We start from the raw sequence: 21,254 nt of genomic DNA, 5'->3' as shown, positions 1-21,254 counted from the left end.
GGCTCAGCGTACACAGGTATGATTTTAGAACAAGGAAAACTGCATGGGAGAAATAATTCACCTTAGAGTTGGTTTTGTACATCAGGGAACCTGGCAAATACAAGGTGATAGACCAGGTTTATTTGTTCACACTGAATTACCCCTGTTCCCCTCCCTGTTCTCTCCCATGTATTTTAGTAAATTGGTGATTTGGTTTTGATTTTTTTTCATGAACTGTCCAGTGCATTTTAAAATATATTGCAGATACTTGTCTATTATGTTTGAAACAAACCTCATTTAATTTTCATTTGGGACCAAGACTTCTCATAGATTGGAGAGTTTAGGTTCAAGAAGAGTTTGAATTCTGCATCTGCCAAATCCATGGTAAAATGACTTAAATACCTGAGATAAAAAGGGGATGTTTCTTCTAAGATCATATCTAGTATGGATATTATTTGATATCTATGACACTAGTAGATATTACTGAGTAGAGGTGTCTTTTCCGTAGTATTCTGGTTCTAGAGAGTTAAAACAGTCTCCTCAACTGATACTCATGGCCAGGAAAAGGAGAAACTAGCTATCAAAATAAAATTCTATTTTTTTCAGAATAACACGTTAATAGAATTAATTGTCAACCCCCTTTAATGAAGTGAATTTAAGATTTTAAAACTGATTGTTCACCCTCTGCCTGATTTATAGAATATGGAAAATATGTCACAAAAATTACATACTAATTATATACTTACTTTTTGGACCCGTCTTCATTAGAGGGCTTTGACAGAACCACAGTGTAGGAGCATTAGCTGTCGAGGAGCTTTGTGTGTATCCTGTGCCCACTCATTTTCACCTATCACAGTCCCCACCCTCAGCCTCAACAAGAGGACATGTATGGGTGGACACACACATGCACACACACACTCACACTCAGGCAGGTGTGACAATGAGAGTTCCCCTCTAGATTTTCATTACTCCTGCTATATGAAACCAGTCTCTATCTTCTCTTTAATTTACACATCTAAAACGGCATCTTAAACTAATTACCCATTGATTCTGTTTGTTCAAGGAAAAAATTAGTGGTATAGAGCAAAAAAGAAAATTCTAGTCTATTAGAGAGCTCATGTGGTCTAATCCAGGGAGGCAGGCTTCCCTGAAATTTCTGTTATAGCAGCCTTTGCTTTGTATTGCTACCACTTTACAGGGAACAACAGAGCAAACAACTCAGTCCTTGGTGACTCAGTTTGAGAAGTTATTCACAAATTGGTGGCAGTCTAATCAACAGTGTAAAAATTTATGTAGCAATAGGGACAGTGTCCTCAGAGACCTGGAGAGTTTAATATGTTTGAATTCAGTTTTGATTACTTTGTTGAATCTCTGTATTTCCCCAGGATTAGTTCCTGCCTGCTACTTCATATGTATTATATGTTATGTATTTGTGACCTAAATCTCGTGTAATATAAAAATACTATACTTAGAGAAAATTTAAGAAGTCCTGTTTTTCAGGTAAAAAAACTGATGATCAGAGGACTGCGAATCAGTGTACTTCCAGGGGTGGTGCAGGTTTTGAACAGAAGTTTATCATACACTCCAATATCTGCTTCTGTGGAACACAACATGAGCTCCTTCCCCCAATAATTAGGAGGTTTATTGGCATTTCAGATGTGATTTTTCTCCTAGTCTGCCTGGCCCACATTGTCAATCCACCTTCCTCCTTGTATCTTTTCAGATAAGTGGTGGACTTACCTGTGATATTTAAAGCAACAGAGAGTTTTGCATCTAAGCACTGAATGAAAAGTCCTTGGTCCCAGGATATATTCTCTCTCTCTATTTTTTACTTTGACTTCTCACTACTTTATGGAAGTGACTAAGGCTTTGACTGTTTCTGCCATCATTTCTGGACTCTAGCTCCTGCTGTTCCTGTTGATTCTTTTGTCACATGATGGAGGTGTTCACTGCAGCAGGTGTCTTGCCTGTTCCTCTCAGCACTGTTCCACTGAGTTTTCTCAGATTCAGTAGAGGCACTGTGAGACAGCGTCTGTCATCCCTGACAAAGGGGATAGGTTGTAGATAAAGGACATGTGTCTTTATTGAGTAAAGTTTTTAAAATATGTTCTTTTTAGATATTCGTGACATTAGAAAGTATTTTGACATATCGCACACACGTGGAGTATAACTTCCTGTTCTTGTGGTTGTACATGATGTTGAGTTACACTGATTGTATATTCATATATGAACAGAGGAAAGTTATGCCCAATTCATTCTACTGTCTTTTGAGCAAAGTTTTGAGAAATAACTGATGAGCTGTAGCTAACACTGGTCATTTCTCTTCTTGTTCTGCTTCTTTTTATCCATAGTTACTGAATTCTGGTTTTATTGAGGGTGACAAAGTGCCCAGATTAAATACTACCCAGCCTCCCTGAGAGCTGATGTAGCTTCATGGCTAAGATTACGGCTGATGATAGACTTTCCACATTTTAATTGCTATTACTGCTATAGAACCATCAATTTACCTGTGAATTCTGCTTTCGTTGTATTTTCAGTTAAGTTTCTCTTGTGAATGATTTCTATCTTAATTCTCTTTGACCAGATATTATGTTTTGTATAATTTGAATCCTTTGAAATTCATCTAGACCTGCCCTGAATACTGTCCATTTTAGTAAATATTTTCTGTGAACTTTAGAACATTTCTGCTCTTCTTTGGGTGGAGTGTTCTGTGAATAAAGTCAGTAAGGCCATAGTTATAGAGGTTTTGCTTAAGTCTCCTATATACTTACTGAATTTCTGTAGTAGTTCAATCAATTATTGACACAAGTGTTTCAATGTTTCTAACCATAATAGTGTATTTTTCTTTTTCTCCTGGTAGTTTAATCAGTTTATGCTTTCTGTATTTTGAAGCATTATTCTATCCACAAACACTTAGAGCAGTTATGGTTTCTTAAAGAATAGAGCTTTTTATCATCCCCAAACTTGTTATCTCTACTAAAATTCTTTGGTCTAATTTACATTGTTCATTGTGAATATGGTAACTCCAAATTTTAAAAAATGTGGATAATGCAATGTATTATTATTTGTTATAGGCTATCATCTAACTTTTTGGACAGTGCTATTTCATGTACTTCCTTCTGAAAAACTATTGTTCAATTTCTGTCTTATATTAAAATTTACTTTCTTTTAGGCAGCAGAGTTGCCATTACTGCCTCCTATGTTTTCTCCCTCTCACCTCATAGTTTTTTTGTCTTTCCATGGTGACGACAGTTAAAATTCACTCTCTTAACAAATTTAAAATGTATGCCATGGCATTGCTAAGTATAGTCATATTGTTGTGCCATAGCTCCCCAGAACTTACTTGTCTTGGTTAGCAAACTTTGTACCATTGACCAAACATTTTCCTGCTTCTCCCACCCACAGCCACTGTTCTATTTTCTGCTTCTCTTCTGCTTTTTATCTATTATACATTTCTCATACAAGAGATTAAATAATGACTTTTTTTTTGTGTCTGAGTTATTTAATTTAGAGTAGTGTTCTCTAGGTTCATACATATTGTAAAAATATCAGGATGTTCATCTTTTTTAGGGGGATTCTTTTTTCCCTCGTTCCACATTTTTTCACTGGTGCATTACAGTTGGACATACTGTTATGTCCCATCATGGTGTTACATATATGGTGTTGTTACAGATTCCTGCCTGCACACAATAGAACAATGTAATGTGGCAAATATCACTCCCCAGCACTTCCCTGTTCCTTCCCATTTTTTTCCTCCTCCCTTTCTTCTAATGATCTCCTTTTAATTTTTGTGAAATCCTTTCTGCTTCTTTTCCTTTTACCTCTTTAGCTTCCAAATATGAGGGCAAACATGTAATCTTTGATCTTCTGAGTTTAGCTTATTTCACTTAATGTAATTACCTCAAATTCTATCCATTTTCCTGCAAGTGACATAATTTCATTTTTCTTTATGATGGGATAAAACTGTGTGTGTGTGTGTGTGTGTGTGTGTGTGTGCGCATATGCACATCAGTATCATAATTTATTTTTATTTAAAAAGGGAGAGAGAAAGAGAGAGAGAGACAGAGAGAGAGAGAGAGATTTTTTAATATTTATTTTTAGTTTTTGTCGGACACAACACTTTGTATGTGGTGCTGAATATCGAACCCGTGCTGCACGCATTCCAGGCGAGTGCGCTACCACTTAAGCCACATCCCCAGCCCAGTATCATAATTTCTTTATCCATCCTTCTATTGATGAATATCTAGACTGGTTCCCTAGTTTGGCTATTGTGAATTTTGCTGCTATAACCATGGTATGCATGGATCACTATAGAATGATGACTTTAATTCTTCAGAATAAATATCAGGGTCTGGGACAGTTGGGTCACATAGTAGTTCCATTCCTAGTTTTTTGAGGAAACTGTATACAGATTTCCATAGTAGTTGTACTAATTTCAAATCCCACCAACAGTGTAAAAACGTTCTTTTTTCTCTGCATCTTCTCCAGAATTTATTATTATTTGTATGCTTGATGCTTGCCATTCTGAATAAAATCTCAGTGTAGGTTTTTTAAAATTTTTTTTCTGGTACCAGGGATTGAAGTCAGGGACACTCAACCACTGAGCCACATCCCCAGCCCTATTTTGTATTTTATTTAGAGACAGGGTCTCACTGAGTTGCTTAGTACCTCACCCTTGCTGAGACTGGCTTTGAACTCACAATCCTCCTGCTTTAGTTTTTCAAGCCGGGCTTCTGGGATTACAGGTGTGATCCTCTGTGCCCAGCCCTCAGTGTAGTTTTGATTTACATTTCCTAATTGCTAATGATGTTGAACATTTTTTCATCTATTTGTTGAACATTTCTATTTTTTATCTGAGAAGTGTTTAATTCATTTGCTCATTTATTAATTGGGTTATTTTATTTTTTGGTGTTAAGTATTTTTTAATTTTTTGTTTATTCTAAATATTAATCCTCTGTCACAGAGTAGTGAGCAAAGATTTTCTTTGATTCTGTAGGTTCTCTCTTCACATTCCTAATTCTTTCTTTTGATGTGCAGAAGCTTTTTAATTTGATGCCATCTTTGGGGAAATATTATTTGGTTCTATCTATTATGTATCTATCATTGATCTGTCATCTTTCTATCAACTATTTCTCACTTTTCTATTAATCATCTATTGTATGCAAACATAGCAGCAGGAGGTCACCTGTCAGTATCCACAGGTTTCCCAAGGGGGGGCTCTTCTACTTGCACCAGACAGGTTTAATGCAGCTCACTGGGCAGCTTGGGAAGGTTGCCTGTGGTATGTGTCATGCCCCTGACAGTCTCTAGGGCCTGTGTGTGGGTTGGGGTCACTCTAATGTGCGTAGGTAATGCATCACAGTCTGTGCAGCCTGTACCTTTCAGTCTCCATGGGAAGCACAGTGGGTGGGGGCATAGCAGCAGCTCAGAAGAGCAACTCATTCACTGCACTGGGGGAAGAACACAGTTGGATTGGGGTCAAAATGGAGTAGCCTGGGTTGGGGGGAGTACTACATGGACTGGGTTCTGCCTCTGGTGTAGTGCAATGGGGAACACTCCCTGATGATGTCAGACTGTCACTTTTGAAGATGACATGACCTTATATATAAAGAAAGACCTCCAAACTCCCCCCAAAACTAACTAGAACTAACAAATTTATTCAAGTTGCACACAAAAGGAACACACAGAATAAATAGCATTTGAATGAATACACCAATAGGAGATTATTTGAAACAGAAATTGAGAAAGAAATTTCATTTATAATAGTTTAAAAATCAATGCTTATGAATAAATTTATGCAAAGAGGTGCAAGATCTCTCTGTAATAAAAACTATAAAATTTTGATGAAAGAAACTGAAGAGGACACACATACAAAAACGGAAAAATATCCTATGTTTTTGGGTTAGAAGAATCAATATTGTTAGCAGGTCTATAATAGCCCAAACCAGCTACATGTTTAATGAGATCTCTATCAAATGCCAATGGCTTCTTCACCAAACCCGAAAGCATAATTCTGAAATTTGTGTGAACCACAGAAAACCCCAAATAGCCAAATCAATCAACCACAAATAACCATTCAAAAAATAATGAAGGAGGAGTCATCCTGTTACCTAAGTTCAAAACACAGTGTAAAAGTGTAGTAATCAAAATGGCATAGTGTTGGCATAGACCCAAGGACACAGACCAGTGGAGCAAAATAGCCTAGAAGAAAACAGAAATATTTACATCTAAGCCACTGATTTTTGACAAAATAAGACAGTTTTTTCCCTAAATGGAGCTGGGAGAATTAGATATCAACATGCAGAAGAATGAAAGTAGACTCCTGACTCTCTCCAGTTACAGAAATGAGTTAAAATGAACGTATATATTAACTATTAGACCTTAAACATTTTTATGAAGATAGTGATGTCCTGCCTTGTGATTTTAAGCTTACATGGTGTGCTTAACACTCTCTCCCAATGTATTTACACATATCCTCCCTCCCATAGATTTGCAGTGTACATGAGACTAATGTTAACCAAATTCTGACGATTCATTGCTGACTATTCTGATCTGGTGGAATTAGACACAGGAGGAGCTGAATATATGTGTCTTGTCGTAGAAGGATTTCAAGTAGAATGGCCCATGTTTTACAGTCCTAGTTATAGTAAAGCAACCTATTAAATACCTATTCATCCCAGTACTGTATAAAGTAGACGCTGTTAATATCCATATATTAGTGTTGAGAAAGATAAGTTTTATAAACATCTAGGTAAATCTGATAGATTGTCGAGAGTCTGAGATTTGAACTAAAAGCCTGTGTTTTAAATCACTGTGTGGCGAGGATTGTCTAGGCTGCGGGGGTAATGCCCCGGAAGGCGGGGAGCCGGGAAGGGGCGGAGGCGGGCGCCGATGGAGGCCGGGCGCCGATGGAGGCCGGGCGCCGATGGAGGCCGGGCGCCGATGGAGGCCGGGCGGCAGCGGCCGGTGCTGCGCTCAGTGAACTCGCGCGAGCCCTCCCAGGTCATCTTTTGCAACCGCAGCCCGCGCGTCGTGCTACCTGTGTGGCTCAACTTCGACGGCGAGCCGCAGCCCTACCCCACGCTGCCGCCGGGCAAGGGCCGCCGCATCCACAGCTACCGAGGTCACCTTTGGCTCTTCAGACGCAGGCACATATGACGGGCTTCTGGTTAACCAAACTGAACTATTTGTGCCATCTCTCAATGTTGACGGACAGCCTATTTTTGCCAACATCACTCTGCCAGTGTATACTCTGAAAGAGCGATGCCTGCAGGTTGTCCGAAGCCTAGTCAAGCCCGAGAACTACAGGAGACTGGACATCGTCATGTCCCTCTACGAAGATCTGGAAGACCATCCTAATGTGCGGAAAGACCTGGAACGGCTAACACAGGAGCACATTGAAAATCAACGATTGGAATAGGAGACTGAAGAATTTAATTGAAGTTACCGTTCCTGCATCTCAGCTTTGATCACACTGATGAGGATTGATCTAGATATAGGACTGGTCACTTACTCTCGGTTTCAAAATATCTTTTTTGGAGTAAAATAAGCTCCCATTGCCTAGAAAGAAGCACGTTAACTGACTTCACTAGGCGCTGTGATGCTTAGGGGCGAATGTCAGAAGTGTCACCTAGGACCTGCTCTTTCAAGAAGTACTCACCAAGAGAAAATACTTGCATTTTTGCCTCCTAGTAAGTCAGGAAAGTTTCAGTGTAAAGATATTTGTGTAAGTAATTCAGTGAGAATTGCAGCATGTTCTTTAATGGTAAGAAAGAGGCAATGTCTGCTTTTAAGGGACATGTGGTGGTTGGGGGATATGTCCACCTCCCACTTTTACAAGACTGCAACGTCCTTGAGACAGGGACAGGTTTTCTCCTCTTTGAGACCCTAGTGCCTCAGACACTGTGCGCCTTCAGTCTGATGGATGATTTAGAAGAAAGCTTTTGGAGGGTTGGCCTCCTCTCTTGTTGAGGAGAAGGGAGGGAGGCCTTAAAGTGTGTGCAGTAAAGAAACATCTTAAAGGGAATCATTTTTATAGAAAGCACTTTTTCTAAGTGTTGCACTTTTCTTGCCAACTCTTGTTGCAATACTGTTTTATTAATGTTTCTAAACGAGGATCAGCTTTCCATAGCCACTGTGATAATAGTGTTTGTGCTTTTTGTTTTTGTTTTTGGTACTGGGGATTGAACCCAGGGGTGTTCTACCACTGAGCCACCTCTCCAGCCCATTTTGTTTTTTATTTTGAGACAGGATTTTGGTAAGTTGCTGAAGGTCTTGCTAAATTGCCAAGGCTGGTCTTGAACTTAGAATCCTGCTTCAGCCTCTCAAATCGCTGGGATTATAGGCATGTGCCACTATGCCTGGTTGATAATAGTGTTCTTGTAACTTGACATGTATCTAGGCAATAGCAGGAAAGAGCCATCCTCATGTTTAATTTAGTGTGGAAGAGCTCCTACTATAAAAAAAGTTGTTGCCAGGCATGGATATCTGTTCCTTTCTGTAAAACCATTACATTTCTCTTCAGTTCAGCATTTGCATCAGTAGGACCTGGTCACACTTTTTCCTGGGATGTGGAGAAGCCAAACCCCTCTACCCTCAGGCTAGTTACTCCTAACAGTGGGATTGTCTAGGAGCCTGGAACGTTTTACAGTTTTATGAACGTTCACATCCTTTCTTATAGATTGGATTCAAATTCAAAACTTAATTCAGACTTACTTCTTTGTAATTAATATTTTTTTTGAAAAAAAATCCTTCCATGAGAGAAAATTTAGAAGAGACAGGAAAGTTAAAAAAAGAAAAAAAAAAAGATCCCAGTAACACACTACTTAAATACAACCGCTCTTGACCTTTTCAACTAATTTCTTTCAGCCTCTTACAGGGCATATTTTGTTTTATTGCTTTTGACATGGTTGAGATCATAATACATATACAGTTTTGTATCCTACTTTTTCATTTAACTTTATAACTTAAATATTTTTCCACATTATCATAAGCTTTTCATAAACATTAGCATAGTCCTTTATAATTAGTGTTTGGGGTATTTCTTGGCATCATTAGTTCCTTTGGGCACAATCCTATGTTCTAAAACCAGAGTGAAGAAATGAGACAAATGTTAATAGTTTTCCCTATGCCTTTTAAGCATCATCTAATCTTACTCCTCTCTTTCAACAAATAAATTGGCTTTTTTTTAGCATGTTATAGTAGTTTTAATTCAGTGACATACCTCTAAATATTTAATTTTCTGTTGAGGAAACAAGGGTGGAGGGGGAGAGTTCCCTGTGCAGCTGTGGGTGGTGTGGTGTGGGACAGAGTGGAAGCTGTAGGAAGTCAGCTGGTACCACAATAGGTTCAAGGTTGTTTTAGTTCTTTAAACTTGTCTTTGTGTCAAAATGAGATTTCACATTCCTCCCATGAAAACACACAGGTTGAGTTCTGTGTTTTTTTGAGTGGAGACTGAAGGAAGTCAGCTGGTGCTGCAGTAGTTTAATGTTGTTTTTATTTCTTTAAACTTGTTTGTGTGTCAAAATGAGAGTATATGTGTCAAAATGAGATTTCACATTCCTCTGGTGAAAACGGAAGGTTGAGTACTGTGTTTTTTGTGTTGTCCAAGGAAAACTGAAAACATATAGCATGAGTAATGTTGTTTTTCATTTGGAATCCTGTGAATGTATTAAGTGTATTGTTCTTAAGAAAAAAAAAATCACTGTGTGGCATTGTTTCTACTTTACCACACAGGTTTTGGAAGAAATTTGGATGTGGAGGAACTTAATCATGTAGGTGTGACTGTTTAAGGATATTTTGTATCAGTTAAATGGTACCTCAATAAATCTGGGATAAATTGAAAATCAAATTAATTACTAGACATTCAAAATAGAAGAGGCTTTTCATACAAGACCTTTTATTCAGAAATACTATACATGCTGCAATATTTTCTGTGGGTCTGATAATTTATATTCATGATCAGTATAATCCAGCTTTTACCTTAAATGCTTGAGAAGCACCATGCTCATATTAACACATATAAAGTATGTCAATATACTGGGTTATGTTGCATTTGTACTCAAAACAATAAACAGCATCCCACAACATGTTAGGGTATCATGCTCAGATTAAAAAAACAAATGATCTTCCATTGAAATCAAGGCCCTATCCACACCTGTTAAAATTTAGTTGTTACCTTGAATCCATTTGCCAAGTTTTCTTTAGTAGGATAATTTATTCCTAGCAATTTCCCAAGACTCATCATTTGGAATATTCTAGATATAAAACTAAATCCATACCTTATAGTATTTTCACTTCATAGAATAGATATCCATGGTGGTTTATGTTAGCAACAAAAGCAGTATATTTGAGGAAAAGCAATGGAATGGTACACAAAATTTGTGTTTTCTAATATCGAATTAATATAAACACAAGGATGAAAATAAAATCATAATAGGATAAAGGATTTGATCCATGTACAGTGTATGCATTTATTTGAAATGTGACACTGAACCCCATTAATGTTTACAATTAATACATATAAATAAAAACATCACCAGAAACTATCAAAGAATGAGAAAATCTCTTGCTTTTAACTTAAAAATATGTCATCTAAGAAAATAAGCAATAGATTCTGTCAAGGAGAGGCACAAACAGAGAGGCCTCCAACCTTCCCCTAGGAGTCTTTTTTAACCCTAATGTCTAGAAATGGGTATGTAAGGTGACAAAATCTAGATATATTTTTTTTCTTATTTGAATAATGTGGACTAAATGTATACTCTTTCCTTTCATTTTCCTCTTACAAAGGGATGAAGGAGGCAATGGCTACAACTGAAACCTAAACGATAAAGGAGAGAAATGATTTACACTTTCATGGAAGCACAGATTCTGGGACTGAGGAACAAGGTCAATACTTCTCCCCTTGAAACAATGCTGATGGCCCCAGGGTTTTTCTTTTTTCTTTTCTTTTCTTTCTTTTTTTTTTGTTTGGGGTGGTACCCAGGATTGAACTCAGCAGCACTCAACCATTAAGCCACATCTGCAGCCCTATTTTGTATTTTATTTAGAAACAGGGTCTCATTGATTGCTTAGTGCCTGGCTATTGCTGAGGCTGGCTTTGAACTCCTAATCCTCAGCCTCCTGAGCCGCTGGGATTACATGCATGTGCCACTGCACCAGACTCACAAGGAATTTCTTAATACTCCTCTGACTCATGACACTCAACTAACCCCACAGTTTGCAATTACACACTTTATGCTCTGGCCTTCTTCATCACCTCAGATTCTTCACCACTTCTACTTAATAAGCAGTGTTTTGCTTCTTTTATTTTTATTTTTATTTTATTTTTTTTAAAATTTTTTATTGGTTTTTCAAAACATTACATAGTTCTTGATATATCATATTTCACACTTTGATTCAAGTGGGTTATGAACTTCCATTTTTACCCCGTATACAGATTGCAGAGTCACATCAGTTACACTTCCACTGATTTACATATTGCCATACTAGTGTCTGTTGTATTCTGCTGCCTTTCCTATCCTCTACTATCCCCCCTCCCCTCCCCTCCTGTCCCCTCCTCTCTCTCTACCCCCTCTACTGTAATTCATTTCTCCCCCTTGTATTCTTTTTCCCTTTCCCCTCACTTCCTCTTGTATATAATTTTGTATAACCCTGAGGGTCTCCTTCCATTTCCAAGCAATTTCCCTTCTCTCTCCCTGTCCCTCCCACCTCTCATCCCTGTTTAATGTTAGTCATCTTCTCATGCTCTTCTTCCCTACTCTGTTCTTAGTTACTCTCCTTATATCAAAGAGGACATTTGGCATTTGTTTTTTAGGGATTGGCTAGCTTCACTTAGCATAATCTGCTCTAATGCCATCCATTTCCCTCCAAATTCTATAATTTTGTCATTTTTTAATGCAGAGTAATACTCCATTGTGTATAAATGCCACATTTTTTTTTATCCATTCGTCTATTGAAGGGCATCTAGGTTGCTTCCACAGTCTTGCTATTGTGAATTGTGCTGCTATGAACATCGATGTAGCAGTGTTAAATTTGAAGTCATTTCTGTAAAGAAGAGTTAAGTCTTCCTGTTCTTTGCTGGATCATTCACCTGTCTCTAGTAACACTTACTATGTCATTTCATTTCTTATTTGTAAATTTGTCCAAAAATGCATAGTGTATATATCTTACCTCTACTCTATATTTGTCGATTCCTTGAACAATAGAACATATGATTTCTGTATTTTTATCTTCAAGAGCCAGTTCCACCCTTGAAATTTTTAGACTAAACCACAATCATGTGGGAGGAGATGGTGGAAAAGGCCTTTTTCCTTCATTCATATTTATGAAGTGCAAATACATTTTTCATTGAAGGGTGTTCTTTTTTTTTCTTAAAACTTCACAATGTTTCTGACAGTGTCTTTGAAGACTTGCTTTATTGTTGATTTCTTAGTGTATAAATGAAGAGATTCAACACAGGGTTGACTGAAGTAATGAGCACAGCTATTCCTTTGTTGAAAGGAAAACACCTTCTTTTATAGGGGATTAATGCACATAAACATGCAGCTGCCATAAGACAGGGAGATGACAATCATGTGGGAAGAGCAAGTGGAAAAGGTCTTTATCCTTTGCTGGGCAGAGAGGATTCTCAGAATGGTCCTGATGATGTATGTGTAAGAAACTGTCACCAGAACCAAAGTAATCACTAGAGTCACCACAGCCATGAGCATGATCATCCTAAGAGGCTTGTGTCTGAGCAGGCCAGCTCTAGGAGGGGCCCAGTATTCTGCACATAAATTCTGCTTGCTAAAATCGCAATGTAAATGAAGTTATTCACTCAGTATATATATGATATATATATATATATATATATATATCTATATATATATATATATAGATATATATATATATATATATATCACATAGATATATGCTTAAATTAATGATCAGAAGAGAAACTATATAACACATGGTTGTGTTTTGTTGGTGTCTTAGAAAGGCAAAAAGAAGGATGCCCTTTGGCAGTAGTCTGATTTTTTTTCTCAATCTTTTTGAAGTATGAAGGAAGATTGTACCCATACTATGGCCATAACATGAACAATTTATATGTCTGACCAAAATATAAAGCGTAGTTGAATAATGTGATGTTTGATAAACATAGACAATAGTTCCATATGTACTATAAAAGCACAAAAGTTTATTTGCATAATTATAAAGCACAAAACAACAAAGACTGTTTATCAGTTAATAGAATTCTAATTATAAGAATGACTAGTCCTTGTTTTCCTTCTCTGCACTCTTCTCTAGACCCAGTTTTCCAAACCTTGATTTTATCTTTGACATCTTAGATTATCCTTTCCAAATAATGAACTTTTTTGTGATAACTTGATCAATTTTCTTAAACTCTAACATTCTTGAGTCAAGAGCTGATGTAAATCTGAATAGTTGGAGAACTTACCCAACCAAAATATAGTCATAATGCTTCTAAATCCAGGGCTTGTTCTCTGTGAGTTTATGTCTCACACAAATGAGAAGTGGTATCTGGATATTTCCATTCCACATCACAAGAAGGGCATATGGCCAGAGATACAACTTCTGCTTTGCATTTCTTTTTAATGACATTGGGTCTTTGACTAATATCTGGGGCCTGCGATTATTGAAGAAACCATTCTGAATAAAGGAAACTTAAAAGAAGGCAAAATAAATTGTTTGATTTTGCTTTTTATATTATAAGAGAAAAATGTTCCAGGGAGAACATTAGCTTGATGAGTCTACCAAATTGGAAGAAGCCATGTTTGTCATTTTTATGAACAGTGCTCACAGTTATTCAGATTTAAATGTAAATAAGCATAAAAAAAAAATCAATAGGCTCTCAGTTCTTTGAGGGAAATACAATCCGTTTTACTGTGTCTTTGAAAGCTGCCTTTACTTGTTTGTTTCGAAGTGTATAGATGAAAGGGTTAAGCAAAGGGGCAACTGAAGTAGTGAGGATGGACACCACCTTGTTAATGGCCACTCCTTCCTTTGCTGAAGGCTTGACATAGATGAAGATGCAGCTGCCATAGGTGATGGAAACCACAATCATGTGGGAGGAGCAGGTGGAAAAGGCCTTTTTCCTTTGTTGGGCAGAAGGAAATTTTAGAATGGTCTTGACGATGTATGTGTAGGAGAGAAAGACACACACCAAGGTAATAATTAGTGTCAGTATGGCAAAACTCAAGATTATTTTATCTAAAAACACTGTGTCTGAGCAGGTTATCTGTAGAAGGGGAGATGCATCACAGCCAAAGTGATCAATCTCATTTGAGTCACAGAATTCCAACTGGAGACCTATGCCAAGGGGTGGGAGGATGATCAGCAGGCCAGCAAACCAACAGCAGAGGACGAGTGTAGCACAGACTCTGTTGCTCATGATGGTTGTGTAGTGCAGGGGCTTACAGATGGCCACATAGCGGTCATAGGACATGGCAGCCAGGAGAAAAAATTCTGTTGCTCCAAAGAGGACAACAAAAAATAATTGGGTGGCACAAGCATTGTAGGTAACAGTGTTGTCACCAGTTGTCATAGTGTACAGGAATCTGGGAATACAAACAGTGGTGAATGAGACTTCCAGGAAAGAGAAATTTCGGAGGAAAAAATACATGGGAGTTTTAAGATGAGAATCCAAAAGTGTGAGTGTGATAATGGTGAGGTTCCCAGCCACACTCAATATGTAAGTGAGAAACAAAAATATGAAAATTAGAACTTGTAGTTTTGGATCATCCGTCAATCCCAGCAGGATGAACGTTGTTATTGCTGTATGATTTCTCATCCCTGCCTTGTGCCAAGTCACAAGTGAGTGGACCTGAAGAGAGGTGTCATAAGAAGTCAGCATTGGAGCCTGACTGGAGATATCACAGCCAGAGAGCTCAGTGCACTTAATATTTCTTTACCTGATAATCAATTACCATATTGAACACACCCATACCATTGACATCTTACAAGAAGGTTTCTACAGAAAATTTTGAATATAGATCTTATGCTTGTAATTCTCTGATGACAAACCACGTTAGTAAAAATGTCAAATAAAAACCAAACAAAACATAAACCATATGTGCAGAATTCAGGTTATTAACAATATTGCCTGGAGGTGACACTCTATGTGTTGTTATTCTGGAAGAACTATGACAATTTTGGACTTTTCTTCTCCCATCTGCATCTTTCTGTGTCTTTTTTTGCCATACTGTAATGTTCCATTTTGGAAATCAAAGAGGATATGTTAATTAGGATTTTATGTTGATCATTTAATGTTGTTGCAATGAAATATAAGAGCAGCACATTCATCTTAGTGTTAATTTTTTCTTTGTGCTTAAATTATCTCTGAAAAGGGTGATTAGTTAGATCACAAAGGTGCACCTTAAAATTTTTGTTCTTATATTTTTTGAATGAAAATATTTCTTTTTATGAGTTCATTTTCTGATACACAGTATGAGTGAAACATTGTATTGGGGTTCATTTTAATATAATTATACAAGCATGGAATATAATTTGCTCTGATTCAGTCTTACTAATTCCCATTTCCCTTCTTCTATTCTTTTGATCTTTCTTCTTTTTATTTATAATTTTTGTATTTATGCATTTTGGATATATATGAAAGTGAGATTGGTTTGGGCATATTCATAGATGTACATAGAAAAGTGTGTACATTCATTCTACTCTTCTTCCCCTTTCCCCTCCCTTTTCCTTGAACCCTTTACTCTACTCCTCTCTTCTCTCTTCTATAGTAAAAATAATTTCTAGCCAGTTTGAGACTCTTGGGCATTGTGTTTCCTGAACCTTTGAAGTGGTATAAAGAACCATTTTCTGGAACCTGAGCATGAACCTGACTGAGTCCTGCTGTGGTGTTGGTCAAGGACAGAGCCCAGGAGGAGAGATCTGTGGTGCTGCTTTCTTTGCAGCCCCATCTACCCAGTCTTCTTAGTGCCACTCAGTCAGCTGAGTCTGTCTCTGACCTCTTTTTTGAATGATTCCTGCTGTTTTATTCCAATCATTCTCCCTGCTAATTTACCAACTGTCTTCCTAAAGTTGTTCATGTTCTCTGGGTTTTTGGTAATGTAACTAGCTCAGGCAACATCTAGGAACAGATGTAATCTTACAAACTCATCTTTGTAAACAAATAATAAAGTTACCTACCTTTCTCTATGGCCATTATCTCTGTCCATTTCAGCACTTCCCAGAAGTTTCAAGCCTCCTTGTATTCCAATTGATGTATTTTCAGGAACCACGTTAGATATGGGCTCAGGGAATTCTGCTTCACTTTGTATCCAAACTTAAACCCTCATTGCAGTTCCATATTTTAAGGAGCTGTTTTCAGATATGCAACTTGTAAAAGAAAATATTATAAATTCATTATCAGCGGTGTATATGTATTCAATAACTTAAAAATTATAAAATGTTATTATAAAATATGACATTATAAAATATATCTGTTAGAAGGGGAATTGTTAGATGTTCAATTTTAGATATAGCTCACAATTTGTAGAAAACAAATCCTACAAACTTTTGTATAAAAGTGGAAGAAACTAAGTTTTTAACTGTTTAAACAACTGCCTCATTTGCACCCAACATTTATGGTCCATTTGAGAATCAAAGACAAGGTTCTTTTCTCTTATTTATTACTATCCAAGAAAATAATCAAATTCTTTCATTAAAATAAATATTAAATAATTACTTATGATGTTTAGAGTACTATATCAGATACTCACCTATAGGTTCACCTATGAAAAATTGCTCCCTATAGAAGATTTGAGGTCACCAGTAGAAGATACTCTTTCATATTAACACATTTTCATTAACATGTTAACACAAGGTAACAGCAGAAATAGAATTTTGTAACCGAAACACTAACTATTTCATTCTTCTTCCTTGACAATTATTCTTAGTTATACTAGTATCTATTCTTAATTTCCTATATCAATTGAGATCCAACAGGCTCTGTTCAAAATTTGGCAGTCCAAGGTGTCACCAAAAGCAGGACACATGGCTCAGGGTACACAGATATGATTTTAGAACAAAGAAAACTGCATGGGAGAAATAATTCATCTGAGAGATAGTATTGTACCATCAGGGCCCCTGCAAATACAAGGTGATAGACCAGGTTTTTTTTATTCACACTGAATTACCCCTGTTCCTCTTCTTCTGTTCTCTCTCATGTATTCTTAGTCACTTTATGATTCGGTTTTTATTTTTTTAAATGAACAGTCTAGTGCATTTTAAAATATATTTTAGATACTTGTATATTATGTTTGAAATGAACCTCATTTAGTCTTCATTTGGGACCAAGACTTCTCACAGATTGGACAGTTTAGGTCCAAGAAGAGTTTGAATTCTGCATCAGCCAAATCCGTGGCAAAAGGACTTAAATACCTGATGGATAAAAAGGGCATGTTTCTTCCAGGAACATATCTAATATGGATATTGTTTGATATCCATGACACTAGCAGATACTTCTGAGTAGAGGTGTCTTTTCTGTAGTCTTCTGTGTTTCTAGAGAATTAAAACAGTCTCCTCAACTGATACTCATGGCCAGGATAAAGGAGAAACTGGCCATCAGAGGAAAATTCTAATTTCATTTTTCTTCAGAATGACACTTTTATAGAATGAATTGTCAACCCCCTTCAATGAACCAAATATAAGATTTTAAATCTGATTGTTCACCCTCTGCCTGTTTTTCAGAATATGGAATATATGTCACAAAAATTCCATACTAATTATATACTTACTTTTTGGACCCGTCTTCATTAGAGGGCTTTGACAGAACCACAGTGTAGGAGCCTTAGCTGTCAAAGAGCTTTGTGTGTATTCTGTTCCCACTCATTTTCACCTGTCTCAGTCCCCACATTCAGCCTCCACAGGAGCACATGTATATGTGGACACACTCATACACACACACTCAACCTTAGGCAAGTGTGGCAATTGACAGTTCCTGTCTAGATTTTCATCACTCCTGCTATCACGAGACAAGTCTCTATCCTCTCTTTATTCCACACATCTAAAATGGCATCTTATACCCGATTACCCATTGATTTTATTAGTCAAGGCAAAAATATAAATAGTGGTGTAGAGCAAAAAGGGAAATTCTAGTCTGTTGGAGAGCTCATGTGGTCTTGGTGAGGGAGGCAGGCTTCCCTGAAATTTGTGTAATAGCAGCCTTTGCTTTATATTTCTACCAGTGCACAGGGAACAACAGAGCAAACAACTCAGTCCTTGGTGACTCAGTTTGAGAAGTTATTCACAAATTGGTGGCAGTCTAATGAACAATGTAAAAATTTATGTAGCAATAGGGACAGTGTCCTCAGAGATCTGGAGCATTTAATGTTTGAATTCTCTTTTGATTACTTTGTTGAATCTCTGTATTTCCCCCAGGACTAAATCCTGCCTAGTACTTCATATGTATTATATGTTACGTATTGTGACCTAAATGTCATGTAAAATAAAATTCTTCAACTCAAAAAAATTTAAGAAGTCCTGTTTTCAGATAGAAACACTGAGGATCAGAGGACTGTGAGTTAGTGTGCTTCCAGGGGTGGTGCAGGTTTTGAACAAATGTTTATCTTACACTCCAGTATTTGCTTCTGTGGAACACAACATGAGCTCCTTCCCCCAATAATTAGGAGGCTCACTGGCATTTCAGATGTGATTTTGTCCTAGTCTGCCTGGCCCACATTGTCAAAGCCCACTTCCTACTTGTATATTTTCAGAAAAGCATTGGACCTACCTGTGATGTTTAAAGCAAGAGAGAGTTTTGCATCTAAGCACTGAATGAAAAGTCCTTGGTCCTAGGATATATTCTGTCTATTTTTTAACTTTGACTTGTCACTACTTTATGGAAGTGACTAAGGCTTTTTCTTTGATGTTTCTGCCATCATTTCTGGACTCCAGCTCCTGTTGTTCCTGTTGATTCTTTTGTCACATGATGGAGTTGTTCACTGCAGCAGATGTCTTGCTTGTCCCTCTCAGCACTGTTCCACACCCACTAGAGGCACTGTCAGACAGTGTCTGTCTGTCATCCCTGACAAAGGGGATAGGATGTTGATAAAGGACATGTGGTTTTATTGAGTAAATTTTTTTCTAATATGTTCTTTAGGTATTCCTGACATTAGAAAGTATTTTGACAAGTTGTACATAAATGGAGTATAACTTTCTGTTCTTGTAGTTGTACATGATGTGGATTACACTGGTCGTATATTCATATATGAACAGAGGAAAGTTATGCCCAATTCATTGTACTGTCTTTTGAGTGAAGTTTTAAGGAATAGCTGATGAACTTTAGCTAACGCTGGTCATTTCCCTACTTGTTCTGCTCCTTCTTTTTATCCATAGTTCCTGAATGCTAGTTTTATTGAGGGTGACAAAGTGCCCAGAAAAAATACTACCCAGCCTCCCTGAGAGCTGATGTAGCTTCATGGCTAAGATTATGGCCGATGATAGACTTTCCAGATATTAATTGCTATTGCTGCTATAGAATCATCAATTTTCCTGTGAATTCTGCTTTAGTTGTATTTTTCAGTTAAGTTTCTCTTGTGAATGATTTCTACCTTAATTTTCTTTGACCAGATATTATGTTTTGTATAATTTGAATCCTTTGAAATTCATCTAGACCTGCCCCGAATACTGTCCATTTTAGTAAATATTTTCTGTGAACTTTAGATCATTTCTGCTCTTCTTTGGGTGGAGTGTTCTGTAAATAAAGTCAGTAAGGCCCTAGTTATAGAGGGTTTTGCTTAAGTCTCCTATATACTTACTGAATTTCTATATAGGTTCAATTAATCATTCACACAAGTGTTTCAATGTTTCTACCCATAATAGTGTGTTTGTCTTTATCTCCTTGTAGTTTAATCAGTTTATGCTCTCTATATTTTGAAGCATTACTCTATGCACAAACACTTAGAGCAATTATGGTTTCTTAAAAAATAGAGCTTTTTATCATCCCCAAACTTGTTATCTCTACTAAAATTCTTTGGTCTAATTTACATTGTTCAATGTGAATATGGTCACTCCAAATTTTAAAAAATGTGGATAATGCAATGCATTATTATTTGTTATAGGCTACCATCTAACTTTTTGTATAGAGCTATTTCATCTATTTCCTTCTGAAAAACTGTTGTTCAATTTCTGTCTTATAATAAAATTTACTTTCTTTTAGGTAGCAGCGTTGCCATTGCTGCTGCCTATTTTATCTTCCTCTTGCCTCATAGTTTTTCTATCTTTCCATGGTGAAATTAATAAATTAAAATTAACTCTCTTAACACATTTAAAATGTGTGCCATGGCATTGCTAAATATAGTCATATTGTTGTTACTTAGCTCTCCAGAACTTACTTGTCTAGCTTCGCAAAGTTTGTACCCATTTACCAAACATCTTCCTGCTTCTCCCACCCACAGCCACTATTCTATTCTCTGCTTGTATTCTGCTTTTTACCTATTTTACATTCCTCATATAAGAGATTAAACAATGATCTTTTTTAGTGTCTGATTTATTTAATTTAGAATAGTGTCCTCTAGGTTCATACATATTGTCAAAATGCCAGGATGTTCATCTTTTTTATGGGAATTATTTTTTTCACTCCTTCCACGTTTTTTCACTGTTGCATTACTGTTGGACATAGTGTTATGTCCCTCCATGTTGTTACATACATGGTGTTGTTACAGACTCCTGCCTGCACACAACAGAACAATGTAATGTGGCAAATATTACTCCCCAGCACTTCCCTGTTCCTTCCCAATTTTTCCCTCCTCCCTTTTCTCTAATGATCTCCTTTTAATTTTTGTGAAATCCCTTTCCCTGCTTCTTTTCCATTTACCTCTCTAGCTTCCAAATATGAGGGGAAACATGTAATCTTTGATCTTCTGAGTTTGGCTTATTTCACTTAATATAATGACCTCAAATTTTATCCATTTTCCTGCAAGCCACATAATTTCATTTTTCTTTATGATGGTATAAAACTCTCTCTCTCTCTCTCTCTCTGTGTGTGTGTGTGTGTGTGTGTGTGTGCATATGCACATCAGTATCATAGTTTCTTTATCCATCCTTCTATTGATGAATACCTAGACTGGTTCCCTAGTTTGTCTCTTGTGAATTTTGGTGCTATAACCATGGTATGCATGGATCACTATAGAATGATGACTTTAATTCTTCAGAATAAAGATCAGTGTCTGGTACAGTTGGGTCACATAGTAGTTCCATTCCTAGTTTTTTGAGGAAACTGTATACAGATTTCCATAGTAGTTGTACTAATTTCAAATCCCACCAACAGT

At 36.9% G+C, this 21,254-nt stretch overlaps 1 protein-coding gene and 1 pseudogene across 2 annotated transcripts; one reads left to right on the top strand and one right to left on the bottom strand.

Moving 5' to 3' along the window:
- Positions 1-6,824: 6,824 nt before the first annotated feature.
- Positions 6,825-7,746, top strand: LOC308658522 (von Hippel-Lindau disease tumor suppressor-like; annotated as a pseudogene). The gene has a single exon. The product of its transcript is annotated as a von Hippel-Lindau disease tumor suppressor-like (transcript).
- Positions 7,747-13,831: 6,085 nt separating this feature from the next.
- LOC308658882 (olfactory receptor 6C2-like) lies at positions 13,832-14,776 on the bottom strand (the record flags this gene model as incomplete). The annotated part of the gene is made up of 1 exon (XM_081311792.1): positions 13,832-14,776. The coding sequence occupies exon 1, from the start codon at positions 14,768-14,770 to the stop codon at positions 13,832-13,834; it is 939 nt and encodes a 312-aa protein (XP_081167918.1). The 5' UTR covers positions 14,771-14,776.
- Between the last annotated feature and the right edge of the window lie 6,478 nt (positions 14,777-21,254).

The sequence above is a fragment of the Spermophilus citellus genome, assembly GCF_964194105.1.
Source record: "Spermophilus citellus genome assembly, chromosome: 10".
Lineage (NCBI taxonomy): Eukaryota > Metazoa > Chordata > Mammalia > Rodentia > Sciuridae > Spermophilus > Spermophilus citellus.
This window is presented reverse-complemented; position numbering and strand designations above follow the sequence as displayed.